This window comes from Bubalus kerabau, chromosome 16 (assembly GCF_029407905.1).
Source record: "Bubalus kerabau isolate K-KA32 ecotype Philippines breed swamp buffalo chromosome 16, PCC_UOA_SB_1v2, whole genome shotgun sequence".
Lineage (NCBI taxonomy): Eukaryota > Metazoa > Chordata > Mammalia > Artiodactyla > Bovidae > Bubalus > Bubalus kerabau.
In genome coordinates, this window is record NC_073639.1 from 60,275,094 (window position 1) to 60,297,748 (window position 22,655).

Genomic DNA, 22,655 nt, shown 5'->3' on the forward strand with positions numbered 1-22,655 from the left:
TGGCCTCTATGTTGTACCCACTTGGTGGGAGAGCTATTCCTCCTGGGTCCTCTTGCAAAAGGGACTGAGGTTCAATGAAACCGGTGGGAAGATCTATGGTGATTGAACCTAAAGGAACTAAATCCTTTCATTTACAACTAAGGGAAAGTCTCAGCTCTGTTAACATAGAGCTTTAACATGGCTGTAACACCTCAGCTTCTACTATCTCTTGATATTTTCTCTCTTTCAACAAAGAAAGAGCGGATCTATGACTTAGGCCCTCAGGCAGGCAACACTGTCTAGTCAGAATTTAACCACATTTTGCTTTGGGTTTATTTCACAATTGCCTTCTTGAGTGAGTGAATGTTTGACTGATAAGAACTGAACTTTATCAAAAGTGGGTTGATTAAAAAGAAAAAAAAAATCACAAGCAAATAATAGTATAGGGACATAAGCACAGAAGGCAAAAAAATAATTGAAGATGGTTTGTGAATGACTCATTTGGTCTCTCCCATCCAGCCAAGTAGGAGGGCTTCCCAGGTGGCGCTAGTGGTAAAGAACCTGCCTGCCAATGCAGGAGACAAGAGACACAGGGAATAGATCCCTGGGTCGGGAAGATCCCTTGGAGGAGGGCATGGCAACTCACTCCAGGATTCCTGCCTGAAGCATCCCATGGACAGAGGAGCCTGGTGGGCTACAGTCCACAGGGTTGCAAAGAGTCGGACACGACCGAAGTGACGGCACAACCAAGTAGGAAGTTCGTGGGCTTTGAAGATGGGGAGACCCGTGTGCAATCCCAGACCTGCTTGTTACGGCCATGTGACCTTACCTGAGTCCTGTCAACCTTTGAGCCTCAGTTTTCTAACCCACGAAATGAGCTTAAAAATACCAGCTCTCTGCATGCTGTGCTAAGTTGCTTCAGTTCTGTCAGACTCTTTGTGATCCTATGGACTATAGCTCGCCAGGCTCCTCTGTCCATGGGATTCTCTAGGCAAGAATACTGGAGTGGTTTGCCATTCCCTCCTTCAGGGGAATCTTCCCAACCCAGAGATCGAACTTGTGTCTCTTACGTCTTCCGAATTGGCAGGTGGGTTCTTTGCCACTAGCACTACCTGGGAAGCCCAATACCTACTCTACAGGATTCTTTTAAAGATGACATAAAATTAAACCTCTACATCTTAAAAAAAAAAAAAAAAAAAGGCACCATTGTCTTGTGTCCTGTCTATGGAATGAGTTTTCAATTAAGAAACTTTTTTTTTTTTTTAATGATCCTCGGAGCTTGCATTAGATGCTTATTTATTTATTTACTGGCTGTAGCATGTGGGATCTTAGTTTCCCAATCAGGGATTGAACCCACACCCCTTGCATTGGAAGCACAGAATCTTAACCACTGCACCACCAGGGAAGTCCCAAACCTCTACATCTCTTAACCTGGCTCTTGACACACCATAGGGGGCTGCAAACGGCAGATCAGATACCAGGGAAGCTGTGGAGCAAAGACACTAAAGTCTGCTTTGGTTCTGGGCATCCTCTGTTGATGACTTCCTGCATTCCCTGGTCTCTCACTCCAGGGAAGTGTGGAAAAGCCCTCATCTCCAGTCTTTGCCCTGCACTGGAACAGACTTGCAAATTCCAGTCTCTCCAGTCTCTCCCTCATCCAGTCAAATCGGGGTCTTTCCCATGGGGATGTGTGTGTTGGGAAGAATCCCTAGCTGTGGGCAAGGCAGACGGCTGGAGCATCGTGTCTGGGAGGAAATCTCCAAAGGCCTCAGCTGGGTTTAAGGAGCTTCCCTAAACTCTAATGACTGGAGTATTTCCTGGGAGAGGCAATGAGACCTCTGACAGGGGGCCGGGGCTGTCCCAAACCCCAGTCCCGCTGCTTGGGGATGGAGTCAGGGCAGGGCCGGGAGGTCTCAGGACTCCCAGCTGCTCCTGTGTGATTCCAGTCTTGCTGAGTCTCTAGTAGATTAGTCCCCATGGGCTGGGCACTGAGTCTGTACACATTCTCTCACTCCTCATCCTAAGGGAAGGTGGGACAGAAGCCCAGAGCAGTTTAGCACGTCGCTCCAAGTCACCCACTCAGTCGCGGCGCCAGGACTCCCTACACCCAGAAGTGAGATTCAAAGTATTTAATGACTGGCACAGCTGGACATTGACCAACTGGAATGGGTGGATCCATGACATGGTGATGGAGGAGGGTCCTGGGGGCTCTTTGGTTGTTGGAACACGGGGAGGTTTGGAGGGTTTGCGAACAGCATCAGGATGGTCAAGTGACCGAGGAGAGCCTCTAGGGGTAGGGTGGTCCTGGCCATGATTAGTTCAATATTGTAAAAACAGCCCAGCTCAGCTGCCGAGCCCCATTTGAGTAGTGCCGCTGCTTCTGGCAGCTTTAGGCATTTCTATCTGGTCAAGTAACTCGCAGCAAGCTGTTTTTTCCCGGAGGCCTCAGAGATGGCGAGATCCATGAAAACGGCTGTCTTTAGAGATGATGAATTTGCTGACTTCTTTCTGGCTCAGTCCCTTTCACAGCTTTGACCTGCCTGTGACTGCATCCTGAGACCTTATTTCAGTCTCTTAAAAGAAACATCAGCCCTCTCACTCCTCTCCCATCTCTCTCCTCTCTCCCCATCTCTCCCCTCTCAGCAACGTCTGATCTGGCTGTGGTACTAGGGGAAGGTGTGGGTCTTGGTGATGGCAGGCCAGCCAGGGATAAAAAATATTTGGCGTTTGCCTTATCAGGAAGTGTCTGCAGGCTTTTGAGTACTCCAGAGGCGCCTGGTGGGTTAGGAATGGGCACATGGTGGGAGAGACAGGATTGCGGAAGCTTAAAGCTAAAAGCAGCCTCAGAATTTAGCCTGTGCCATCTGTCCAGACACAGGACAGCTTTGCTGGGGTGAGGGGAAGGGTTAAGATTCAATAACAATGATAGTAGTAAAAACAAACCGAAACTTATGGGGACCTGCTATGTGCCCACCACGAGCTGTGATCTCATTTCCTTTGTGGGTATCTCCACAAGGCTCAGCATCCCTTCCTTTTATGAATGAGGAAAGGGCATTCCTTGCTCAAGAACTGAACATGGTGAACTCAAGAGTTCAAGAGTGTGTTTGGGGCTGTTATGAATGCTCATTTTCAGGACCCTGGGTGTATCCTTTCACCTCTGGGGGATTTAGTTTCCCCATAATACAAGGAGGGTTCTGTCTCTTTTCCCACTGCATACCTTTGCTTCAAAGGTGAAACGGGACTAGAATAGACTTTAGAACCGGAAGTGCACAGAGCGGCGGGGTGCCATTTAGGGGGCCGAGGTATCTGTGAAGCAGCCAGCCACTGGCACATCGCTGTGAGACTTTTCTCCCTACAGGTATTGCCATCAGGGCCTCCGTCTGTCTTTTATTCTTTGGCTCAGCCTGGTGGTGGCCTTCCTGCTACTCGCATAATCCCCCAGTCTCAGCCCTTCTCACTCCCCTTGGCAAAACTTGCCCTTTCTTTCTCCCAATCTCTCAGCCTCAGAGCCCTTCTAGGTCGAAGATAGCAGGACACTTTCCAGCCTAATTCTTATGGGTGCCCTAGGGAAGGCCATGGGAGACTTGGAACAAGCAACCCTTGAAAGATTCTATTAGGAATCTGGAGGCATGATGTCACGTGGGTGGGTGAGTACCCTGATTTTCATGGAATCGTGGACGAGTCGTCTTGCCTCTCCTATTCTTGAATTCTTCATCTACAAAACGAGATTGTTAATCCCACCTCACGGGGCACTGAGAAGATGAACTGGCATCCCCCTTTCTGGGAACCCACTGTAGGTTTGTTTAACTTCTCACGGGGTTCAATTCCCTGCCCTGGGGCGGGTCTCTTGAAGGAGAGGCCCAAGATGGGTCCCAGGCATGCCGCCCCCACTCCAATCCTCCCCTGAAATCCAACTGCCAGGTTACTTACTGGATTTTCTTTGTGAAGTTCTTGGAGACGATGCCCCCCTCTTGCTGCTTTTCTTCGTGTTTACCTGGAAGGGAGAGGAAAATCACAAGTCAGCGTCTGCATCCCGTGGGCATCATTCAGGATTCCGCTCAGATGGGAATGCTGCCCTGGCCTCCTGTGTGGCCCGGGGCTCGGTCTAGAGGCTCCAGTTGTCTGAGCCTCTGCTCCCTCCTCTGCTAAGTGGACCCTCTTGAAACCACCTCCCAGGCTATTGTGAAGATGCTGTGTGACAATGGGTAGGTCGGGAGGCCTTGACCATGACTTGTAGGTGATTAGGAGTTAAGGCCCAGGAAATCACAGGGATGGCGTCCTGTCTTCTAAGACCCTGCACTGCACCTTCTAAGTCTCACATCTCACCCTTTGCTCCTAACCAGCCAGGAGATCCTTGAGCCCAACATCCCAGAATGAGCGAGAGGATACAAGTCAGGCTAGTTTGCCAGCCCCCTGGGCTTTATAACGCACAGAGCCCTTTCCCAGCTCTGAGAATGGGCTTCTTTTCTCCCTCAGTTACTGATGTGAAAACTCAGGCCCGGGGATGGGTCCAAGCTCACCCAGCAACTGTGTGGCAGCCCAGGCCTCAGAACCAACTCTTGGAAACTAAGCCAAGGACTGAGGTCCGCTGCCCCTGTGCCTGTTCCAGCTTCCAGTTAGTTCTTTGAGCCGCATTATCTGTACCTAGTCCTGAAAGAACTGCCTGGAAATAATAATGCATCCATCTCCAAAAACAAAGCAGAAAACACCCAAAGGGTGCTTCCCTGAGAAATGACACATGAAGCAACATGGATATGAAATTCCACCTGCCCACTCCTCCTCCTGGAAGACAAGGGCTTTTTCTCTTCCCTTAGGAAGTAAAAATACGAAATTACAAGAGGGCTTAGGTGCAGACTGGCTGTCATGTTGCAATTTATGTAACAAATTCTGAACCCTTTGGCCTCTCCCCACTCTTGGGTCTTTGGTTTTTGTTCTGTTTTTAAGGGAGACAGTGTCTCTAATTTCTCTCTAAACAATGCGGACTAGAGCCCGGCAGAGTCATTAGGCTCCTATTATTATTAACTCCTCATTTGTGGGGCCACACTGCAGGGCCGAGAATGCTCATTTACCCAGGGACACCCTTCTGAGGGGCTTTGGAATCTAGACTGTAAATAACCTTGTGTAATACAATGTCTTACTGCAGTCAAGATTTTAAGCTGATAATTTATAGGTGATTACATTATTCATTACCTTTTTATTATTCATTATTCCTTTATTAATAACTTTTTCTGATTATAAGATAATGCATGTGTGTTTGAAAATGTAGAAAGAAAAGACAATCAAAACCCTTCATAACTGCATCACCCCAAGAAAACTACATTTTTGTATATGTTCCAGATTTTCCTGTTACTGAGAAATGCATACATGTTATATAATACAGATGTATATCATCTATTTTATCAAAAATCATATTGTATGTTATGTTCGGAACTTGTTTTTCTCTCTTGTTGACCCATTATAATCATTTTTCCATATTACAGCAACTATTTGTCAACAACATGACTTTTTAAAAAATTAATTTATTTTTTAATTGAAGGATAAATGCTTTACAGAACTGTGTTGGTTTCTGCCAAACATCAAGATGAATCAGCAATAGGTATATATTTGCCAACAACATGACTTTTAATGGCTGCAGGGAAATATAAATTCATGCAGCCAATCCTTGGCTTTGGGGTACTGAGAGGGTTTTTAACGTTGGAAAGAACCTCACTGTGCTGAACATTCCTATAGCTAGATTGTCACACCCAGCCTGATGACTTCTAGGATAAATTTCACGTTCTAGAATTTTGAAGGCTTGCTATGTATGTCGCTAAATTTCTCTTAGGAAAGACTACATCAATGTAGTCTCCCACTAGCTGGGCAGAAAGGGGAACATTCATAGGAATTCCTTTTTAAACATGAGCGTCCGCCTAACTAGAACATACTCTTCTGCGAATGTGCTGCTGCTTGGAGCTTGGAGAGTTTATTCTGACCTGCCAAGTCCGTGACCACCAGCTGCCCAGTTCTGATACAGGCCCGTGGCCAAAGGAACACTGTCTATTCCCTGGTCCACTCCCCAAAGCCTGGGCCTCCAGAGACCTGCTTTCCCTGGGGACAGGCCAGTGCCTCTGACTCAGCCCTTTCACATACTTAATATCCTGGCAGTAATAAACGACAATGATGACGATGGTAAAAATAATAATAGCAAACTCTTTATATCGCGCTTTCTTGGTGTCTACCACTGTTCTAAGCACCTTACTGATATCAACTCTTAATCTTTCACAAAAACCTTAGAAAGCATTACCATTTTGTGGATGGGGAAAGGGAAGTTCAGAGAGGTTAAGTGATGTGCCCAAGGTCACACAGCTTGGAAGTGCTGGAGCAAAGACTCCAAGGCAGGGGTGTAGGTTAGGGTTTGAGTCTGCTCTGACATCTCCTAGTACTTTGCTCCTCCTCTCTGAACCTCAGTTTCTTCTTTTCTCCAGGGGTGGTGACAACTTTCTAATTATTGGGTACTGTGAGGAGCCAGTGAGAGTGAGTCACAGAATTGCTTCAAAAGTTGTAAAAGGGGGATGCTTCTGGCTTATTTTGATATTTGAGGAAAGAACTGGTCCTCAGAAACAAAATGTCTCTGCCTATGCTCTGAAAATAGAGTACTGGGGTTGGGGAGAGGATCTTTGAGCAAAGGCAGCTGCATGAAGGGGGGCTGGGGGAGGGAGTTAACCTGTAGAAAGAGAGTGCTGCTAAGAGGCTCCAGTTGAAGCTGAAGTTGCATGTTATTTGAATATCTATTTATGGGGCAGCTTAAGTACTATGACTGATTTTTAACTTTTTAATTTTGCTTTCCTATCTACATTTTCTACCATAGAACATTTTTTTGTAAATAGAAAAAATAAAAAGCAATTATTATGAGTCTTTAAAAAATAAAAAAGAACTCATCTAGAGGCCAGGGAAGCCAGAGGCCCCTCACAGCCACTGAGAGATGTAGGTGCCAAGGGGCGGCATCAGCACTTCAGGGAAAGCCACTGGCCCAGCTGAAGAAAGGAGATGCTGTTTCCAGGGAAGGCAGAGGCCCTGGGATTAAGGAAAAGGGGTGGAATAAGGCCTAGGGGCTTTCCAGTTCCTTCCTCCATCAGAGCCTGGCCCAGTGACCCATGAAGAGAACATTTCTTGGCTGGTGACTGTGGGGTGGGGGAGGGGTGTGTGTGAAGCATGATGGAAATCATTTAGTCTAGCAATTTCCAAACACTTCCCTGGACCTAGACACTCATATGTGGTTGGGTAAGACAGGGCCGCCTTTCAGAGATTCATAAACTATATTAGCAAATTCAAGGCTCTGATAAGTCCTGCAGTAAGGAGACCCGTTTGTAATTTTGCTTCATATGGTACCTTTGAAAATCCTGGAACCCCTCCCCCAATTTATTAGACTCCTAGTGATATCTTAAAACATGCCATTTGGCAAATACTGATCTAGTCCAACTCCTTATAAAACCAAGGGTACATGTGAGGCCCAAGAGGTGGTAGGGTTTGCCCCAGACCACTGTAGAAGCAGATCCTGTCATCCTGATTCTGAACTGTCTAAGCAGGCTTGACTTTGAATTTCCGACCTCTTTATGGAGAAGCAGATGATCTCAGGTGACTGTGTCTGGGCCTCAGTTTCCTCAACTGTAAAGTGGGTGTATCAAATCTATGCGTATTTTCTCAGAAGTCCATGTGAGGAATCAGTGAGCCAACACATGTCAGCCTTTAGCACAGTGCCCTGCATGAAGAGTTTCAGGAGGAATGGGTGTGTCATTAAGCGAGGTAGGAGGGGAGACTGGTCTGACTTCCCACGTCCCTTGAAAATTGCTTTTTAAATGGAGCCCAGGATGTCAATTTGATTTTTAAAATCCCTATTATAAGAATCTCTGTATGTACTCTCAGGCCATTGGCATTCTGTCAAGTCAAAGTTGCTAAGTGCACAGCTGTGAAGCATTTTCAACCTAAAAAGGCATTGTCTTGTTTTTGTCTTATTTAAGCCCCCAATGACCCCATTTTACAGATGTGGAAGCTGAGGCTCTGTGACTACTCGGAGCCTCTTGGATTAGTAAGGTACTCAGCTGGGATTGCAGCCTGGAACTCCCAGATCCTATCTAGAAAGGAAAATGAGAGAAAAAGTCCTCCAGGTTGGACAAAGGTCTCCTGGAGGGGCCACAGGGTATGGGAGACCCTCCACCCAGGGATGGAAGCCTCTGAAACCCTAATTAAAACAAAGACAGGAGGAGCAGTGATAATAATCACCTTGTTTGCAGAGTACCAGGCAGACATTTTCAGCTCCATCTTACAGACACTCTGCATTTATTATCATAGACTGTGCATATTTCATCTTCCCTACAGCCTTGCTAGTTGGATATTATTTACCCCCATTCTTTAGATGGGTAAACTGAGGCTCAGACCAGTGAAAAGACTTTCTTGTGCACATCCACCCAGAAAGTATAAACAGTGGTGGTGGGATTTGAGCCCAGGTCTCAGGGAGCATCTAGCAAGCATTCATTATGTATGTGTATATGAATTGGGGCCTTACTTTGTGCCCAGCATTTTAACAACATCAACAACAGCAACAGTACCAATCCCTTGTGTTTTAGGCATTGTGTACGCACTTTATACTTGTTGTTTTTTGTACACACTTAACATGTGTTGTCTCTTTTAAGACAACAGTCCTCAGGCGGTGCAGCCATTTGAACCCCAATTTCCAGATAAGGAAACAAAGCACAGAGAAGTGGTTTCAGATGTCTGGCTCCTCAGCCAACTCAGGAAGCCCTGGCTGCCCCCCTCCACCAGCATAAGGCTCCAGTGTGCCTCCTAACCCACCACACCCTCCCGAGCCTTTGAAACTCCCCCTCCCCCCACCCCCGCCCCACCCCGCCCCGAAGGCTGCTCTGCTGGGGCTTGTCTCTACCCAGCCTGTTTGCAATGGCTTTTATTGATTTTCTGGCTGGTGGAGCTTGCCAGGAACCTGCTTTTTAATAGAATGTTAATTGGGAGGGAAGAGACAGAAAGCTTCCCCCCCCCCCCCCCGCTGCTCTGCTTCACAGGGACTAAGTGTCCATCTCTTTCCTGTTCCCCCAAACATTCCCTCTTCCAGAATGGGATGTGGGCAGGCCCCGACTCTGCCGGCTGCTGACTCACGGCGTGTCCTTGGACAAGTCCCCGCCTGGGCTCAGCTTCCTCAGCAGTAAATGGGATTAGTTGAGAGCAGCAATAGAAAGGCTGTAGCCCTTGGCACCTAGTAGGTGCTCAACATATCAACTCGCTTCTGACCTCCCCATTCCTGACTTAACCTCTCTGCACTTCCGTTTCCTCATCTGTAAAAAGAAGAGACAGACAAGACCTGCCTCTTCTGCTTGTGTTCACTGAGATGCCACAGGTAAAGCGCTGAGCATGGTGCCTGGTAGACAGTAAGCGCTCAATCAACGTTACCTCATCATAGCTTTGTAACCGCGATTATGCCTCAGTATCCTCCTGTGGGACAAGGGGAAGGTGTTTCCCTTGAAATCTGAGCTAGTTACAAACACCCCCTTCTGGACTGTGTCTTGATGTTGGGGTGCATGAACCCCGCTTCTTCTTTGTTTTTCTACCCCTATATCTATTATTCTTTACATTAAATTCTGTTAAAACAGGCAGTGTGGTTTCCATTTCCCTGCCTGTTAGCTGGTTGATGCTGCACCCAAAGGTTAAAATTTCTCCTGGGAGCCGGAAGAGAAGGGCTTTTCGGTAAAGATAACTTTATGGGTTGCAATCCTGAGCCCTGAAGTCACCTGTGTCATGCTGTCATAGTGTCCCCTCTAAGGGAGTGTCCTCCTGGCTCTTTGGGGCTGGGGCCTCCCCACCCCCAACCCCCATTCTCTCCTTCTTGTCCTCCCCCACTCACCAGACACCTCCACGTATCCGTCCTTGGTCTTTACCATCAGCTCCTCCGGCTTAAAGCTGTGCACGTTGACACACACTTTCCAGGGCTCCCCGGGGAATGGTGGGGGGCTCCTGCCCTCAGCAGGCACCCCAAATCTGGTCATGGCAGTGGGCCCCCGGGGCACCATGCCCGACCTCAGGGTCCCCGGCCAGGCGGAGGAGAGTCGAGGCAGGGCCCAGTCAGGCCAAGAGGCAGTCAAGTCGTCGGGGAAGGGGTCCATGCCAAAGCCATCGTCCAGCAGGCGGGAGGACAGGGGCGAGTCCCTGAAGGGGTCCCGGCGCCGGCGGCTCGTGTAGTGGCAGGGGAAGGGCATCTGACCGTCAGCCATGGTGGCTGCTGAGCTGAAGGGGAAACAGAGGCTCAGAGAGAGGGAGCCACCTGCCCAAGGTCACACAGCAAGGTGAGGTGGGTGCGCTGGCCTTCCAAGCTTATTCTTCAGATTCAGAACCATCCACTGCCAGGGATGAGGCACACACTTGGCTGGGGTCCGAGCCCCCAAAGACACTCCAGCCACCGAAGGCGACCTCCGGTTGGTCCAGCAGAATTCTCAAGGACCCCTCTCCACACAGCTTCACCGGAGATCAGCCAGCCGCCACTGTCCTCCCAAGCGGTCCAGGCTCCCAGCCAGAGCCACTGAGTGAAGCCGAGAGCTTAATAAACCCGGGGACGCAGGCCTAGAAACTTCTCCTTGCTTCTCGTGGGCTGGGCGCCTTCTATTTATTGCTTCTTGGGGCTGGAGGCGGGTTTTGTAAAAGCCTCCTGTCACAGGAGTATTCGGAGGTGATGAACCAGTCCCAGAGAATCCTCTGAGGTGGGCAGCCGGGCTCCCAGGGGCCTGGGAGGGGCCTTCTCCGCTTCTCCGGACTCTCCTCCCCCAGCTGTGCTCAGCCCCGCCCTCTCTGCCGCTCTATCCCCCGGAGCCTGCCCGCCCCTAGCGGGGCACTATGGCCCGGCTATTAATAACCCTGCCTGGGTGAGGGCTCAGGTCACCCTCTGGAAATACCTTCCTCAGAGCCTGCTGCGTCCGTCCTCCTCCCTTGGGACCCGAGGAAGGGGAGGAGAGAGACTCCGGAGCCCAGTGGATTTGAAGGCAGATGGCCCTGGGTTGCCATCCCCTCTTTCAAGCCTTTAGCATCCTCAGGCTCTCAGTGCTTGCCTTCTGAGGGGAATAACATTCTTCCGCAGGTGGCTCTGAACTATCTGCTTTCCCACCTGGAAAGTGGATGTAACAGTAGCCTCCTGACGGATGTGTCATCCTCCTTAAAACATTTAGCAAACCATCACTTGTATATTTTCAATGTTGACTCTCAATTACATAATGCTTGCTAGGTGCCAGGCTCTGTTCTAAATGCTTTACACACATTAACCAGCTTTATCTTCATCATCAATCCCTTGAGGTGAGGGTACCATGCTGATCTCCATTTTACAGATGAGGAAGCTGCCATGGGGAGTGGTACCCAATGGCAGCTTCTCTTATGGTGAGGACAGTTAAGCATGACAATTATCAAAGGTGCTGTATTCAGGCAGGGTTTCTGGTCTGATTTTCCAAGCCCAGAGAGGGCCTGTTTGCTAGATTCTTCTGCCCCTCCCATGTAGCTCAGAGAATGAATTTGTAAATTATCCTTTGACCTTAGCGCCCCTAGAGCTTGGGTTTGTCTTTGATCTGTGCCCAGCAGGTGTGCAGTCTGGGGCTTGCCATTGACCCCTCTGTGGGCTTGGGGTCTGGGTCCTGCCTTCTTCGTGGGGTGGGGTGGGGGGTTAAGGAATTCAGTGAGTCATTGGTTGAGAAAGCAGTTCGGTATTAAGCAGGGCGCACATGAGGTAGTTTGCTAAAAATACTGGTATGGAGGATGACAACATCCTCATCGTTTGCTGTCCCTGGTGCACCTGCCACGGGGGCGTAGTGGCAGACATTGTGGCCCCAAACTCTCACAAAGGCACCACGGGCACTGTCACCATGCCCATTCTGCAGGTGAGGGAACAGAGGAAACAGAGCCTGGGCACGCTGCTGGGGCAGGGGGTGGGGCCTGGGTAAGAACCTGCAAGTCTGTGCTGAGCTGACCGACCCAGACACCGCTGCCTTCCTCCTGGGCCGAGAGGGAGACGGTGGCACCCTCATCCCAAGTGACCAGGGTGAGATCATCGAGCTGGAAGCTTCAGGCTGACGTCACACCGGGCAGAGAGGCTTCAGCTCTCTCTGTAATTACAGCGGGGCGAGGCTGGCTGGGTGTGGAGCCAGGATGGGGAGAATCACTGCATGACACGCAGAAGAAGGCTGGCCCTGTCTTCAACTTGGGTGGGGGTTGGGGAGGGTTCCGAGCCAGGGTGGGGGTGGCAGCATCCCGAGGGAGTGAGTTTTGTGTGTGGGCTGGAGTGGGTGGGCTCAGGTGTGTGTGTTTCTGTGGGGATGGGGCTCTCTTTCTTGTTTATCTGTCTGCTGATGGGTGTGTTCTAAAAGACTCTGCTTCTCTTTCCTCCCACACTTCCCTTCCACAAAGCCTGGGGAGTAGGGGGGGACACACATTCAAGGACCTCATCTACCTTCTCAAGGATGATTGCAGCTTCCAGGCCTGCAGGAGGGAAGGGTCGCGGTGCAGCTAGGAAATAGCAATGGCAATCGTTACCATTTATCTGGCACTTCTACGGGGCTTCACTGGTGGCTCAAACAGTAAAGAATCTGCCTGCAATGTGGGAGACCCGGGTCAGGAAGATCCCCTGGAGAAGGAAATGGCAACCCATGCCAGTACTCTTGCCTGGAGAATTCCAAGGACAGAGGAGTCTGGTGGGCTACAGTACGTGGGGTCACAAAGAGGCGGATACGTCTGAGCAACTAACACTTTTCTACGTGCCAGGTTTTGTTCTAAGCACTTTATGTATAATAGCTCAGCTACTCCTCCCTACAACTCCACAGGGAAGGGACTTTTATTACCCCATTGAACGGATGGGGAAACTGGGGCACATTGTGAGGATATGTGTCTTCCTCGTGTCTGCATATCCAGTGAAGAGGCAGAAGTTTGGCTCCTGACTCCTCTGCTCTAGGCCTCTTGCAGTCATGGTCACTGCTCACATTTATTGAGCACTATGCCCTAGGCCCTGTGCCCAGCACTTTGTTCAACACCTCAATGAATCTCCAGGGTTCAGAGAGGTGAAGCCACCTGTCCTGGACCACACAGCTGAGTGAGGATAGGAACTTGAGCCAGTGGGACGTGGGAGTCTATGGTAGTTACCAGAATGGGACAATGTTGCCCAGGCCCTGTTTTGGTGACCTTCCTACATGCCTTCTGCCCTGTTCCCCGTTGGAGGCTTGCTGTATTTGTGGCTCAGGCCAGCCTTCTGCTTTGGGAAGCTGAGCAGGGAGGCAGCTGCTGGCCCTGCTGACGGGCACCCTGGAGAGGAGTCAGCAAACACACATGGAAAGTAGTCAGCAAGCCCCGCGTGCTGTCAGCAGGCGGGTGAAAATATGGGGTCAGCTCTAGGAGAGGCTAGGGCGGGGGTGGGGCCTCCAGGCTGGCTCTTGGGGAAGGCAAGACCCTGGTGGGGCTGGAGAGTGGGCGATGTGAGACCCCAAGTCCTGGAACAAGGGTTCTCTTGGCTGCCGTCTTCTTGGAGCTTTCACATGGGAAGGGCCACAATTAAGCCTCAAGCAGACTGCCCAGGGGGAGGGTGACATCACTGTGCACTATGGAAAGTGGGGCCCTGGGAGGAGAAACGGCAGCCCGAAGTTGCACAGGTAGTGCCAGACGAAGACCCGGGCTTGTCAGCTGCCTGATTCTGTGCTTTTTTTCTTTCCACTGCAGTGAGAAACCCAAGTTCCTCCCTCCCCAGGCTTTGCCCCTTCCCCTTCAGGTCCAGCCACGATGGGGGAGGGGGTGCTGTGGGAGCTGAAGGGGGTTGTTCTGTGAATCCCTCTAAGTCACGGCTTTCTGGATGTCATTTATGCCTAAAGTTTCATCTACAACTCCAGGGGACTCTTGTTCTGGGTGTGGAGGGAGATTCTGGCACCCCTTACATTTACTCAGCCTCCAGGTCCAGGAAGACCCAGCTCTGTGTACCCTCTCTTGGACACCCCCAGAGCCAGCTCATTCCCAAAAAAATAGGGAGCAAGTACGATCATGTCTTTTTTCCTTCCTTTTCTCAGCTCCTCTGTCAATGACAGAAATGGAATTCCCAGCATCTTCAGCCCCTTAAGGCAGGACCCTTGGGTATCTTGTTCCCAGCAGCATCCCCTGTGCCTAGGATACCTAGTGCATTAGGGGGAAAAGGAGATCTTGGCCCAGTAGATGATGTCTTATAACATCATCTATTGTGTCTGAACTGCCTTGCTTACATATGATAGACTCTACACAGTGACAGTGTTGGAATATTAACTGAAATTCCCTGATTACTTAGAAGGTGCCAGGAACCAACAGCCCTCCCACCCCAAGGTTTTGCACTATCATCACCCCCATTTTACAGATGAGGAAACTGAGGCTTAAGGCATGATGTGACTTGTCCGAGGCCACCAGTCTCTGGGTTCTGAACCCAGGTGTCTCTGAACTTCAAGATCAGTGCTCTTTCTTCTACCCACACAAACACATGATTAATAAATAAAATAAATAACAACCCACATGGTCCCTCCCTAAACCAGTTCATGCCCTCCTCCCATGTCGGTAATGCTTCTTTATTAAGCTCTAGCTTCCTCCTACCATAGACTCCAAAATTCTCTCCATACTGCTTCCTCTCCTGCTGCTGCTGCCAAGTCACTTCAGTCGTGTCCGACTCTGTGCAACCCCACGGACGGTGGCTCCCCCATCCCTGGGATTCTCCAGGCAAGAACACTGGAGTGGGTTGCCATTTCCTTCTCCAATGCATGAAAGTGAAAAGTGAAAGTGAAGTCTCTCAGTCCTGTCTGACTCTTAGCGACCCCATGGACTGCAGCCTTCCAGGCTCCTCCATCCATGGGATTTTCCAGGCAAGAGTACTGGAGTGGGGTGCCATTGCCTTCTCTGACTGCTTCCTCTAACCACCTCTAAAAGTAATTATAATAATCCTAATAACAGTGTAAATAGCAAAATGTAACATTTTGTACCAGTTGTGCTTTATGTATCAACTTATTTAATCCTCAGCCAAATTGCTCCCAAGTCAGTGTCATTATCTCCATTCTCAGATGATACTACAGATGGGGCACAGAGAGGCTAAATAACCCTTCAGGTTCACAGAGCTACTCCATGGCAGAGCTGATATTCAAAATCCAGGAAAGTTGGCTCCAGAGCCTGTGCTCCTAATCACTTCATCATTCTGTGAATAACAACAATCAGAATAACAAAACAGTAATGATCCCACCATTATTCAAGACATGTTAAGTGCCAAGCTTTGCTAAATGCCTGGTATATCTTCTCTCTGTTCATCCTCATAACAACCCTAGTAGGCAGGATATTGTTAACCCTGTTTTATGTTGAAACGTCTAAGGCACAGAGTCAGATCTGTGCTGATTGGTTTCTAAGCCTGTACCTTCAACTGCCCAGTGAGCCGGGCCACCTGGCACCCACTGTGTGCCCAGCCAGAGCACCAGCTCTCCAAACCCAGCCAGATCCAAGAGACCACAGCTGACCTGCAGGTCATGGCCCACCCCGTCCTCCACCTTCTCCTCACTGGGCCTTCCTCTCTAGAACTTTCTGACAGTCCTTCCAGACCTTCTCAGTAGAATGACACCAGAACACACTTATATTTGGGAGCCTGGAGGCTGCCTGGGATAAGCCATCTTGGTATACATCAGACCCTGATTTGAATCCTGTTAGCTGTGCTGCTCTGGGCAAGTGTCTTAGCCTCTCTGAACCTCTGTCTTGCCAGCTGTAAAACAGGGACGATAATATTACCTATATCACAGGGTTATTTTTTGCACAGATTGTGAGGGGGACATGGTTGGGGAGGTGGGTATGGGCCAGATGATGTAGGGCCTTGTAGACCCCACCAAGGAGTTAGACTTTGTCCTGAGCACTTTGTTTTTTAAATTTTGTTTTGGGCTGCACCTCGAGGCACGTGGGATCTTCATTTCCCAACCAGGGACTGAACTGTGCCCCCTGAAGTGGAAGCTTTGAATCTTAACCACTGCACTACCAGGGAAGTCCCCTGAGTACTTTGAAGATCCACTGACCTGTTTGGAGAGGGAAGGTGATGTGATGAGATGTGAGTTCTAGAAAAATCAGCAGCTGCTTATAGAGAGTATAGTATGGGGCAAGACTCCTGGGAGGCCAGCAAAGAAAATTGCTGCAGAATCTGGGGAAGAAAACGGCCTGGGCTAGGTTATTGGCTGAGGAGAGGCAAAGGTGAACACAATCCTTAATATAGTAAAGAGAAGCATTTTTGAGCACATGATTGGATGGGACAGGAGGAGAGGCTTGCATCAACTGCATTGCCCAGTTTTTCGATCTGGGCAACTGGGTGGATGGTGGTGCCATCCAATGACATGTGAGGATAAGCAGGTGAGGGGAGTGAAGAGACTCAGTTCATTCATTTACTCGTTGATTCATTCACTATGCATTTATTAAGTTCTTATGCACACAGCACTAGCCTAGTGGGGTAGAGAAAGCAATGAGTAAGGCAGAAGTCTCTGCTCTCACATCTATCAACAAGCACACAATCAAATCAACAATTTAAACAATTTTAGATGCTGAAAAATTCTACAGAGGAAGTAAAGGCTGTTGGATATGTTTCTGATCTGATTTCCTGCTCCCATTCACCCCTGAGCTGAGGTCCCAGTGGCTTTCTTTCTGCCCTTGGGACAAAAGAGTCATATGTATTTCCCTCCAAGGACCTTCCCACCGCCTATGACACTTCTCCCCAGATCTCTGCACTTCTGGTTTCTCACTTCACTGGTGTCTCTACTTAAATGTCACTCACTCAAACAAACCTTCTCCTATCGTGTTCTCTCACATCAGCTGGTTTCTTTTTCTTCATAGCCCTGGCTACTAACTGGCAGTGACATCTCACCACTCTAATATTATTGTTTTTTTATCTGCCTCTTCTATTAGAACGAAAACTTCATGAGGGCTGAGTGTGGGGACTTTTGTCATTTAGGGCTCTGTCCTTGGCATATAAAACAGAACTTGGCACATCGTTGGGATTCAATAAAATTCCAGGCAGTTGGTAGGTAGCAATGACACCACCGTGGTTGCCCATGTGACTAGCTGTGGTCAATGAGTTGTGAGCAGAAGTAACGTCTGTCAATTCCAGGTCAAAGCATCAAAGCATTTACTATAATTTACCCCAGGGAGGTCCTTCATGAAGACAGGACCTTTAGGTGATTCTTCCTTCCTTAGCACTTGGGCACCAACTCATACTGAGGGGCATCTCCCTATTGGATGAGAAATAAAGTTATGTTCTGTAAGACTGTGAAATTGGGGGTTTCTTGGTTAGTACTGCATTGCTGTTATTGTTCAGTCGCTAAGTCGTGTCTGACTCCTTGTGAACCCATGGATGCAGCACACCAGGCCTGCCTGTTCCTCACTATTGCTTCATCTTCGGCATCAGTCCTCCCAGTGAATATTCAGGGCTGATTTCCCTTAGGACTGACTTGTTTGATCTCCTTTCAGTCCAAGGGACTCTCAAGACTCTTCTCCAGCACCACAATTCGAAAGAATCAATTCTTCAGTGCTCAGCCTTCCTTATGGTCCAACTCTCACAGCTGTACATATGACTACTGTAAAAATCATAGCTTTTATTATACAGACCTTTGTCGGCAAGGTTTGTCATAGCTTTCCTTCCAAGAAGCAATTGTCGTCACCATCTACAGTGATTTTGGAGCCGGAGAAGAAAAAATGTGTCCCTGCTTCCACTTTTCCTCCTTCTATTTTCCATGAAGTGATGGGACTGGATGCCATGACATTAGTTTTTTTCATGTTTAGTTTTAAGCTAGCTTTTTAAATCTCTTTCACCCTCATCAAGAGGCTCTTTAGTTCCTCTTAGCTTTCTGCCATTAGAGTGGTATCATCTGCATATCTGAGACTGTTGATGTTTCTCCTGGCAATCTTGATTACAGCTGGTGACTTATCCAGTCTGGCATTTCGCATGATGTCCTCTGCATAGAAGTTAAATAAACAGGGTGACAGTATATGGCCTTGTGGTACTCCTTTCCCAATTTGGAACCAGTCAGCTGTTCTGTGTAAGATTCTAACTATCGCTTCTTGACCCACATAAAGGCTTCTCAGGAGATAGGTAAGATGGTCTGGTATTCCCATCTCTTTAAGAATTTTTCATTGTCTGTTGTGATCCACACAGTCAAAAGCTTTCATGTAGTCAATGAAGCAGAAGTAGATGTTTTCCTGGAATTCCCTTGCTTTCTCTATGATGCAACGAATGTTGGCAGTTCGATCACTGGTTCCTCTGTCTTTTCTAAACCCAGCTTGTACATCTGAAATTTCTTGATTCAAGTACTGCTGAAGCCTAGTGTGAAGGATTTTGAGCATAACTGTACTAGCATGGGAAATGAGCGCAACTGCCTGGCAGTTGGAACATTCTTTAGCACTGCCCTTCTTTGGGATTGAGATGAAGGTCAACCTTTACCAGTCCTGACATCCTGGCCTATCTGATGAATAGTCTTCTAAATTCTATCCTTTTGCGGTTGTTAGTATTGCTTCAAGAGAACTTTCTTGGTGTTAGTGTCATTCTGAGGGTAAGTCATTCTATCTCCTCTATGGAGAGACCTGGCTGGGAAAGTGGTATCTATTCCTCCTAGTTTGGGACACTTGTGCCGAGTGCCATTATTAAACATTTAGCAGAGGGTCACTCTGAAATTTTAGGGGGAGAACTGGAAAGTCTATAATCTCGAGGGCCTTTTCCCCATGTATCTCTGAGGTGAGAGCAAGAGCTGGTTTGACTAGTTGGTGACCATGACACCAGGCAGCTGCTTTGGAAACAGTTTTTTTTTAGGTCTGGGAATGACAGCTCTTAGGAGGACTCAGCCCAAGAAGGTTCTCACGGTTTGTGCTGGGAGGGGGAGAAAGATTGGTGTCACTGGGGAGGATGTACAGAGGTGGACAAGGAGATATATAAACAAGATACCTTCTTCTCAGGACTGGCTTAGTTTCACCTTGAATATGAGTTACAATGGGAGAAGGCAATGGCAACCCACTCCAGTATTCTTGCCTGGAAAATCCCTTGGACGGAGGAGCCTGGTGGGCTGCAGTCCACGGGGTTGTGAAGCATCGGACACGACTGAAGCGACTTAGCAGCAGCAGCAGCATGAGTTACAATGAACTATAGCTGAGAACAAGACAGTCAAAGCAACCGTGGCTGAAAGAACAGAGAGGTTTAGTTCTTCCTAATATTAAATTCCAGAGACATTCTGTCTGAGCTGCCTTGAGGTTGCTGCTCCACAAAATCCTTAGAGACTGACACCACCTTTCCATCTCGCTACGGACACCTTTCTGTCTTGCTGGCCCTTCTTTATGGCTCCATTTCCAAAGCCATCTCATGGACCAGGGAGCCACCTGAGTTCCAGCCCTCACGTCCACATTCCAGCAGCAAGAAGGAAGGGATGAGAAAGAAGGAAAAAGCACACAAGAAATCTCTTCTATAGAAATTTCTGGAGGCTACCATACAAAAATTCTGCCTTTTCTCATTGCCCAAATTAACCACATGGCCACCCTAATTGCAAGGAAGGATGGGAAATGCAGTGTTTATTCTGGGTAGCCATGAACCCAGTTAAAAATTGGGATGGGGGTGGTTATTGCTGAGGATGAAAGGGCCATAGGGGACACCTAGAAACTCTGCCACATCTTGAGAGAGTAAAGATAGATTTTGCAGAAGATTCCTAAAGATTTAAAGTTGGATTCCTTTTGAAAACTGGTGGGAAATATGTCATTCTCTGCACCAAAATGCTGATATTTTCATACATAAAAACTTTGCGTGGGATGTCAAATGATTCAGACTCTCTGAAGCCAAGCCCAGGAGATCATGGATTCCCTCAGGTTAAGATTACTTAATCCAGAGATATGATTTGAGGTGAGAGAGACGCCAAGGAGAAAACATCCTCTCTGTGTATGTGTGTGTGTGCACTCATTCCAACCCCATTCCATTTGGCAATGTGAATGTATTTAATGTGGTTGCTATTGTTTATTTTGGTTTTAGATTCCAGAGTAGATTGTTAAAGGGACCCAGTGTTCCACCTTGAGAAAGCACTGGACAAGTTTTATTGGCAAGAGGAAAAAAGGTAAAAAGAAAAACTGCCTTGAGTCACCTGGTCACAGGTTGGTATAATTATAGAAGGTTTAGAGGCAGGATTCAGAGGAGTGGAAACTTCTGTTGCTCTGGGTACAGATGCTTGAACGGTGCCCCGTGTCTTTCTACTAGTGGATGGATGTGAGAACTACTCTGGTATACAATGTTGATGAAATGTCAGGGTAGGGATACATGTGGGGAGATCGCCACGTTCTTAGGAGACTCTGCATTCTTCTAGGTGGAAGAGATATTTATGGAGGGCAGCAGCTGGGAGCGCCTCTCTTGAGAATTTGGTGTTCGAGATGATGAAAGGTGAGAAGAGAGGGTGTTTGAGCTTTTGCCAAGGTGACCCAGAACCCTCCTGCAAACTTATTGTGAGGGTATCTAGGCAACTCGGCTAGCCTGCCCCCAACCCCCAACATTTTTAGAATCACTAACAGTGACACTGACTCAATCAAGCCCTGGGCTAAGTGCTCACATGCATCACCTCTAGGCATGTCCATGGCACCTTTATCATACTCACACTTGCATTGTCCCCATTGGAAACGTGATGAACCTGACACTCAGAGAGGTTAAGTCGCTTACACAGAAACACACAGCTAGGAAGTAGCGGAGTCAAGCTCAAATCTAGGTCCTTCTGACTCCCAAGTCCTCACTCTCAACCACTGCCTTTTAAAAATATACCATTTATTCCATCCCAGGACTTACACCCCAGAGGCTCACACAGTGCTGGGTGAATAGTAGGTGCCCACATCTGTCTGCCTCACACCCTGTGCTGCCTTCCCTTGTTCAGGGAGGGAAACAGCCCCTAGTGGGGACAGCGTGTGCACAAGAGATCCCTGTGTGGGACATGTCGCTACTTTTGTCCACCTAGTCACACTCCCCATCCACCCCTCCCCCCACACGAAGTAAAAATTAACCAGCTTAAAAATGCATGGGAATTGGAAGGGTAAGGCACAGAGCTGGCAACCCCAAGCAGATTCGACTATGTGGCAGCCAGCCAGGGGCTGGCCTGGCACTCCCTGCGGGGCATACAGGAGAGGGGGATGAATGAGGTAGACAAGGCTTCTGACCTCTTGGAGATGGATGGCTATCATGTAAACAAGTAAACACACTTGTTACAGATAGTAATAGCACTATGGAAGGAATGCAAGGGTAGGCGGGGACAGAGCCAGACTTTAGGCAGGTGAGGTCACTCCTCTGCCCGCTCCCGTACCCAGGCACTTGCTCCTGCCTGCCATCCCAGCCCCCTCCTCCTCTCTCTTGGGCCCCTTTTCTGGCCTGGTCAACTCCACTCACTTCCCAGGCTTTAGCCCAGATGTCAGTTTCTCTGTGATGCCTTCCTTGAATCTCCAAGGCTGTTTTAGGTGTCCCTTTGAACTCACCCTTATTCTAGCATCCAGCATGTGCCACTTACTAGCCATGTGATCCGAGGTCGCCTGACTGTGCCTCAGTTTCTGCATCTGTAAAATTGGCATAAAATAGTACACACCTCATAAGGATGTGAAGATGAAATCACATAAGTCATTTGTGTCGATGCCTGTGAAGTACTTGGCATCATGTCTGGCACAGAGCAGGTCCTCTACAAGAGTGAGCATTGTGGCCTGTGTTCTCTGTTCCTGTGATGACAACTCGTACCACGCTCAGGATGTCAGATCTGGTTGGCAGGTGACATTTTAGGTGCCATCTGACTCAGAGCTTCTCAACCCTGGCTTCATAGTAGAATGACCTGGGAAACCTTTAAAAAGACTGCTAACAGGCAACCACTTTCAAGGATTCTTATTTGGGGTGAGAGTGGGACTCGAGTGTGGGTAGTTTGATAAAGGTCACAGGTGTGGGGGCAGGACTGAGAACCACTGGTCTAAGCCAAATCAGGTGGGGTAACTAGGGCCCAGAAAGGGCTTGATTTGCTAAGGTCATGAGGCAAGCTAGGGGTCCCAGCCTCTTGGGAAGTTTCATTTTCTGATATTGCCCCCACCCCTGCTTGTCTGAGTGCCTTCACCCAGTGGAAGGGCTATGTGTGCCCCTGGGGCTGCAGAAGGTTAGGGTGGCCACTGCCTCTGCTCCGTCCCTGGGCAGTCGCCAACCTGGCCTGAAGGAGAGGCACTTGTGGAAGCAGGGCTGTCCGCCCTGGAGACTAGGACAGGGTGGGGTGCCTGTTCAGGCCGATTATAGAAAGAACAAACTCAAGGGTTCCCATAACCCAAAACTGGGAGTCAGAACACAGAGAGAAGGGTAGAGACCTCCACCTCCTGGCACACATGTTTTCTGGAAAAAGATTTCAGGGGCCCGTAGAGAGGGCTGCTCCAAGTTGATGGGGTTCATACCTTCTTAGGCAGAGAGGTGCAGCAGAAATGGCCCTGGAGCCCACAGACCTCAGTTCAAACATACACTAGCTACACGAACTTCTCACTCTGAGCCTCAATTTTCTGCTCTGTCAAATGAGGCTAAATGGGGTTATTAGCAAAAAACAAGTTAAGGTATGCAAAGGGCTTGGCACATAATAATTGATCCATGAAAAGTAATGATCATAATTATTATTTATTGATGA

At 48.6% G+C, this 22,655-nt stretch overlaps 1 protein-coding gene across 4 annotated transcripts in view; it reads right to left on the reverse strand.

Moving 5' to 3' along the window:
• Nucleotides 1-10,694, reverse strand: part of HSPB8 (heat shock protein family B (small) member 8) — a 50,706-nt gene extending 40,012 nt beyond the window's left edge. For all 4 annotated transcript variants that reach the window (XM_055550365.1, XM_055550363.1, XM_055550362.1 and 1 more), the window contains exons 1-2: nt 9,869-10,694; nt 3,910-3,973 (exon numbers count right to left, since the gene is read on the reverse strand). In XM_055550365.1, coding sequence (XP_055406340.1) covers nt 3,910-3,973; nt 9,869-10,235 — 431 coding nt within the window. In that variant the 5' untranslated portion in view covers nt 10,236-10,694. The remainder of the gene's footprint in view (nt 1-3,909; nt 3,974-9,868) is intronic.
• Between the last annotated feature and the right edge of the window lie 11,961 nt (nt 10,695-22,655).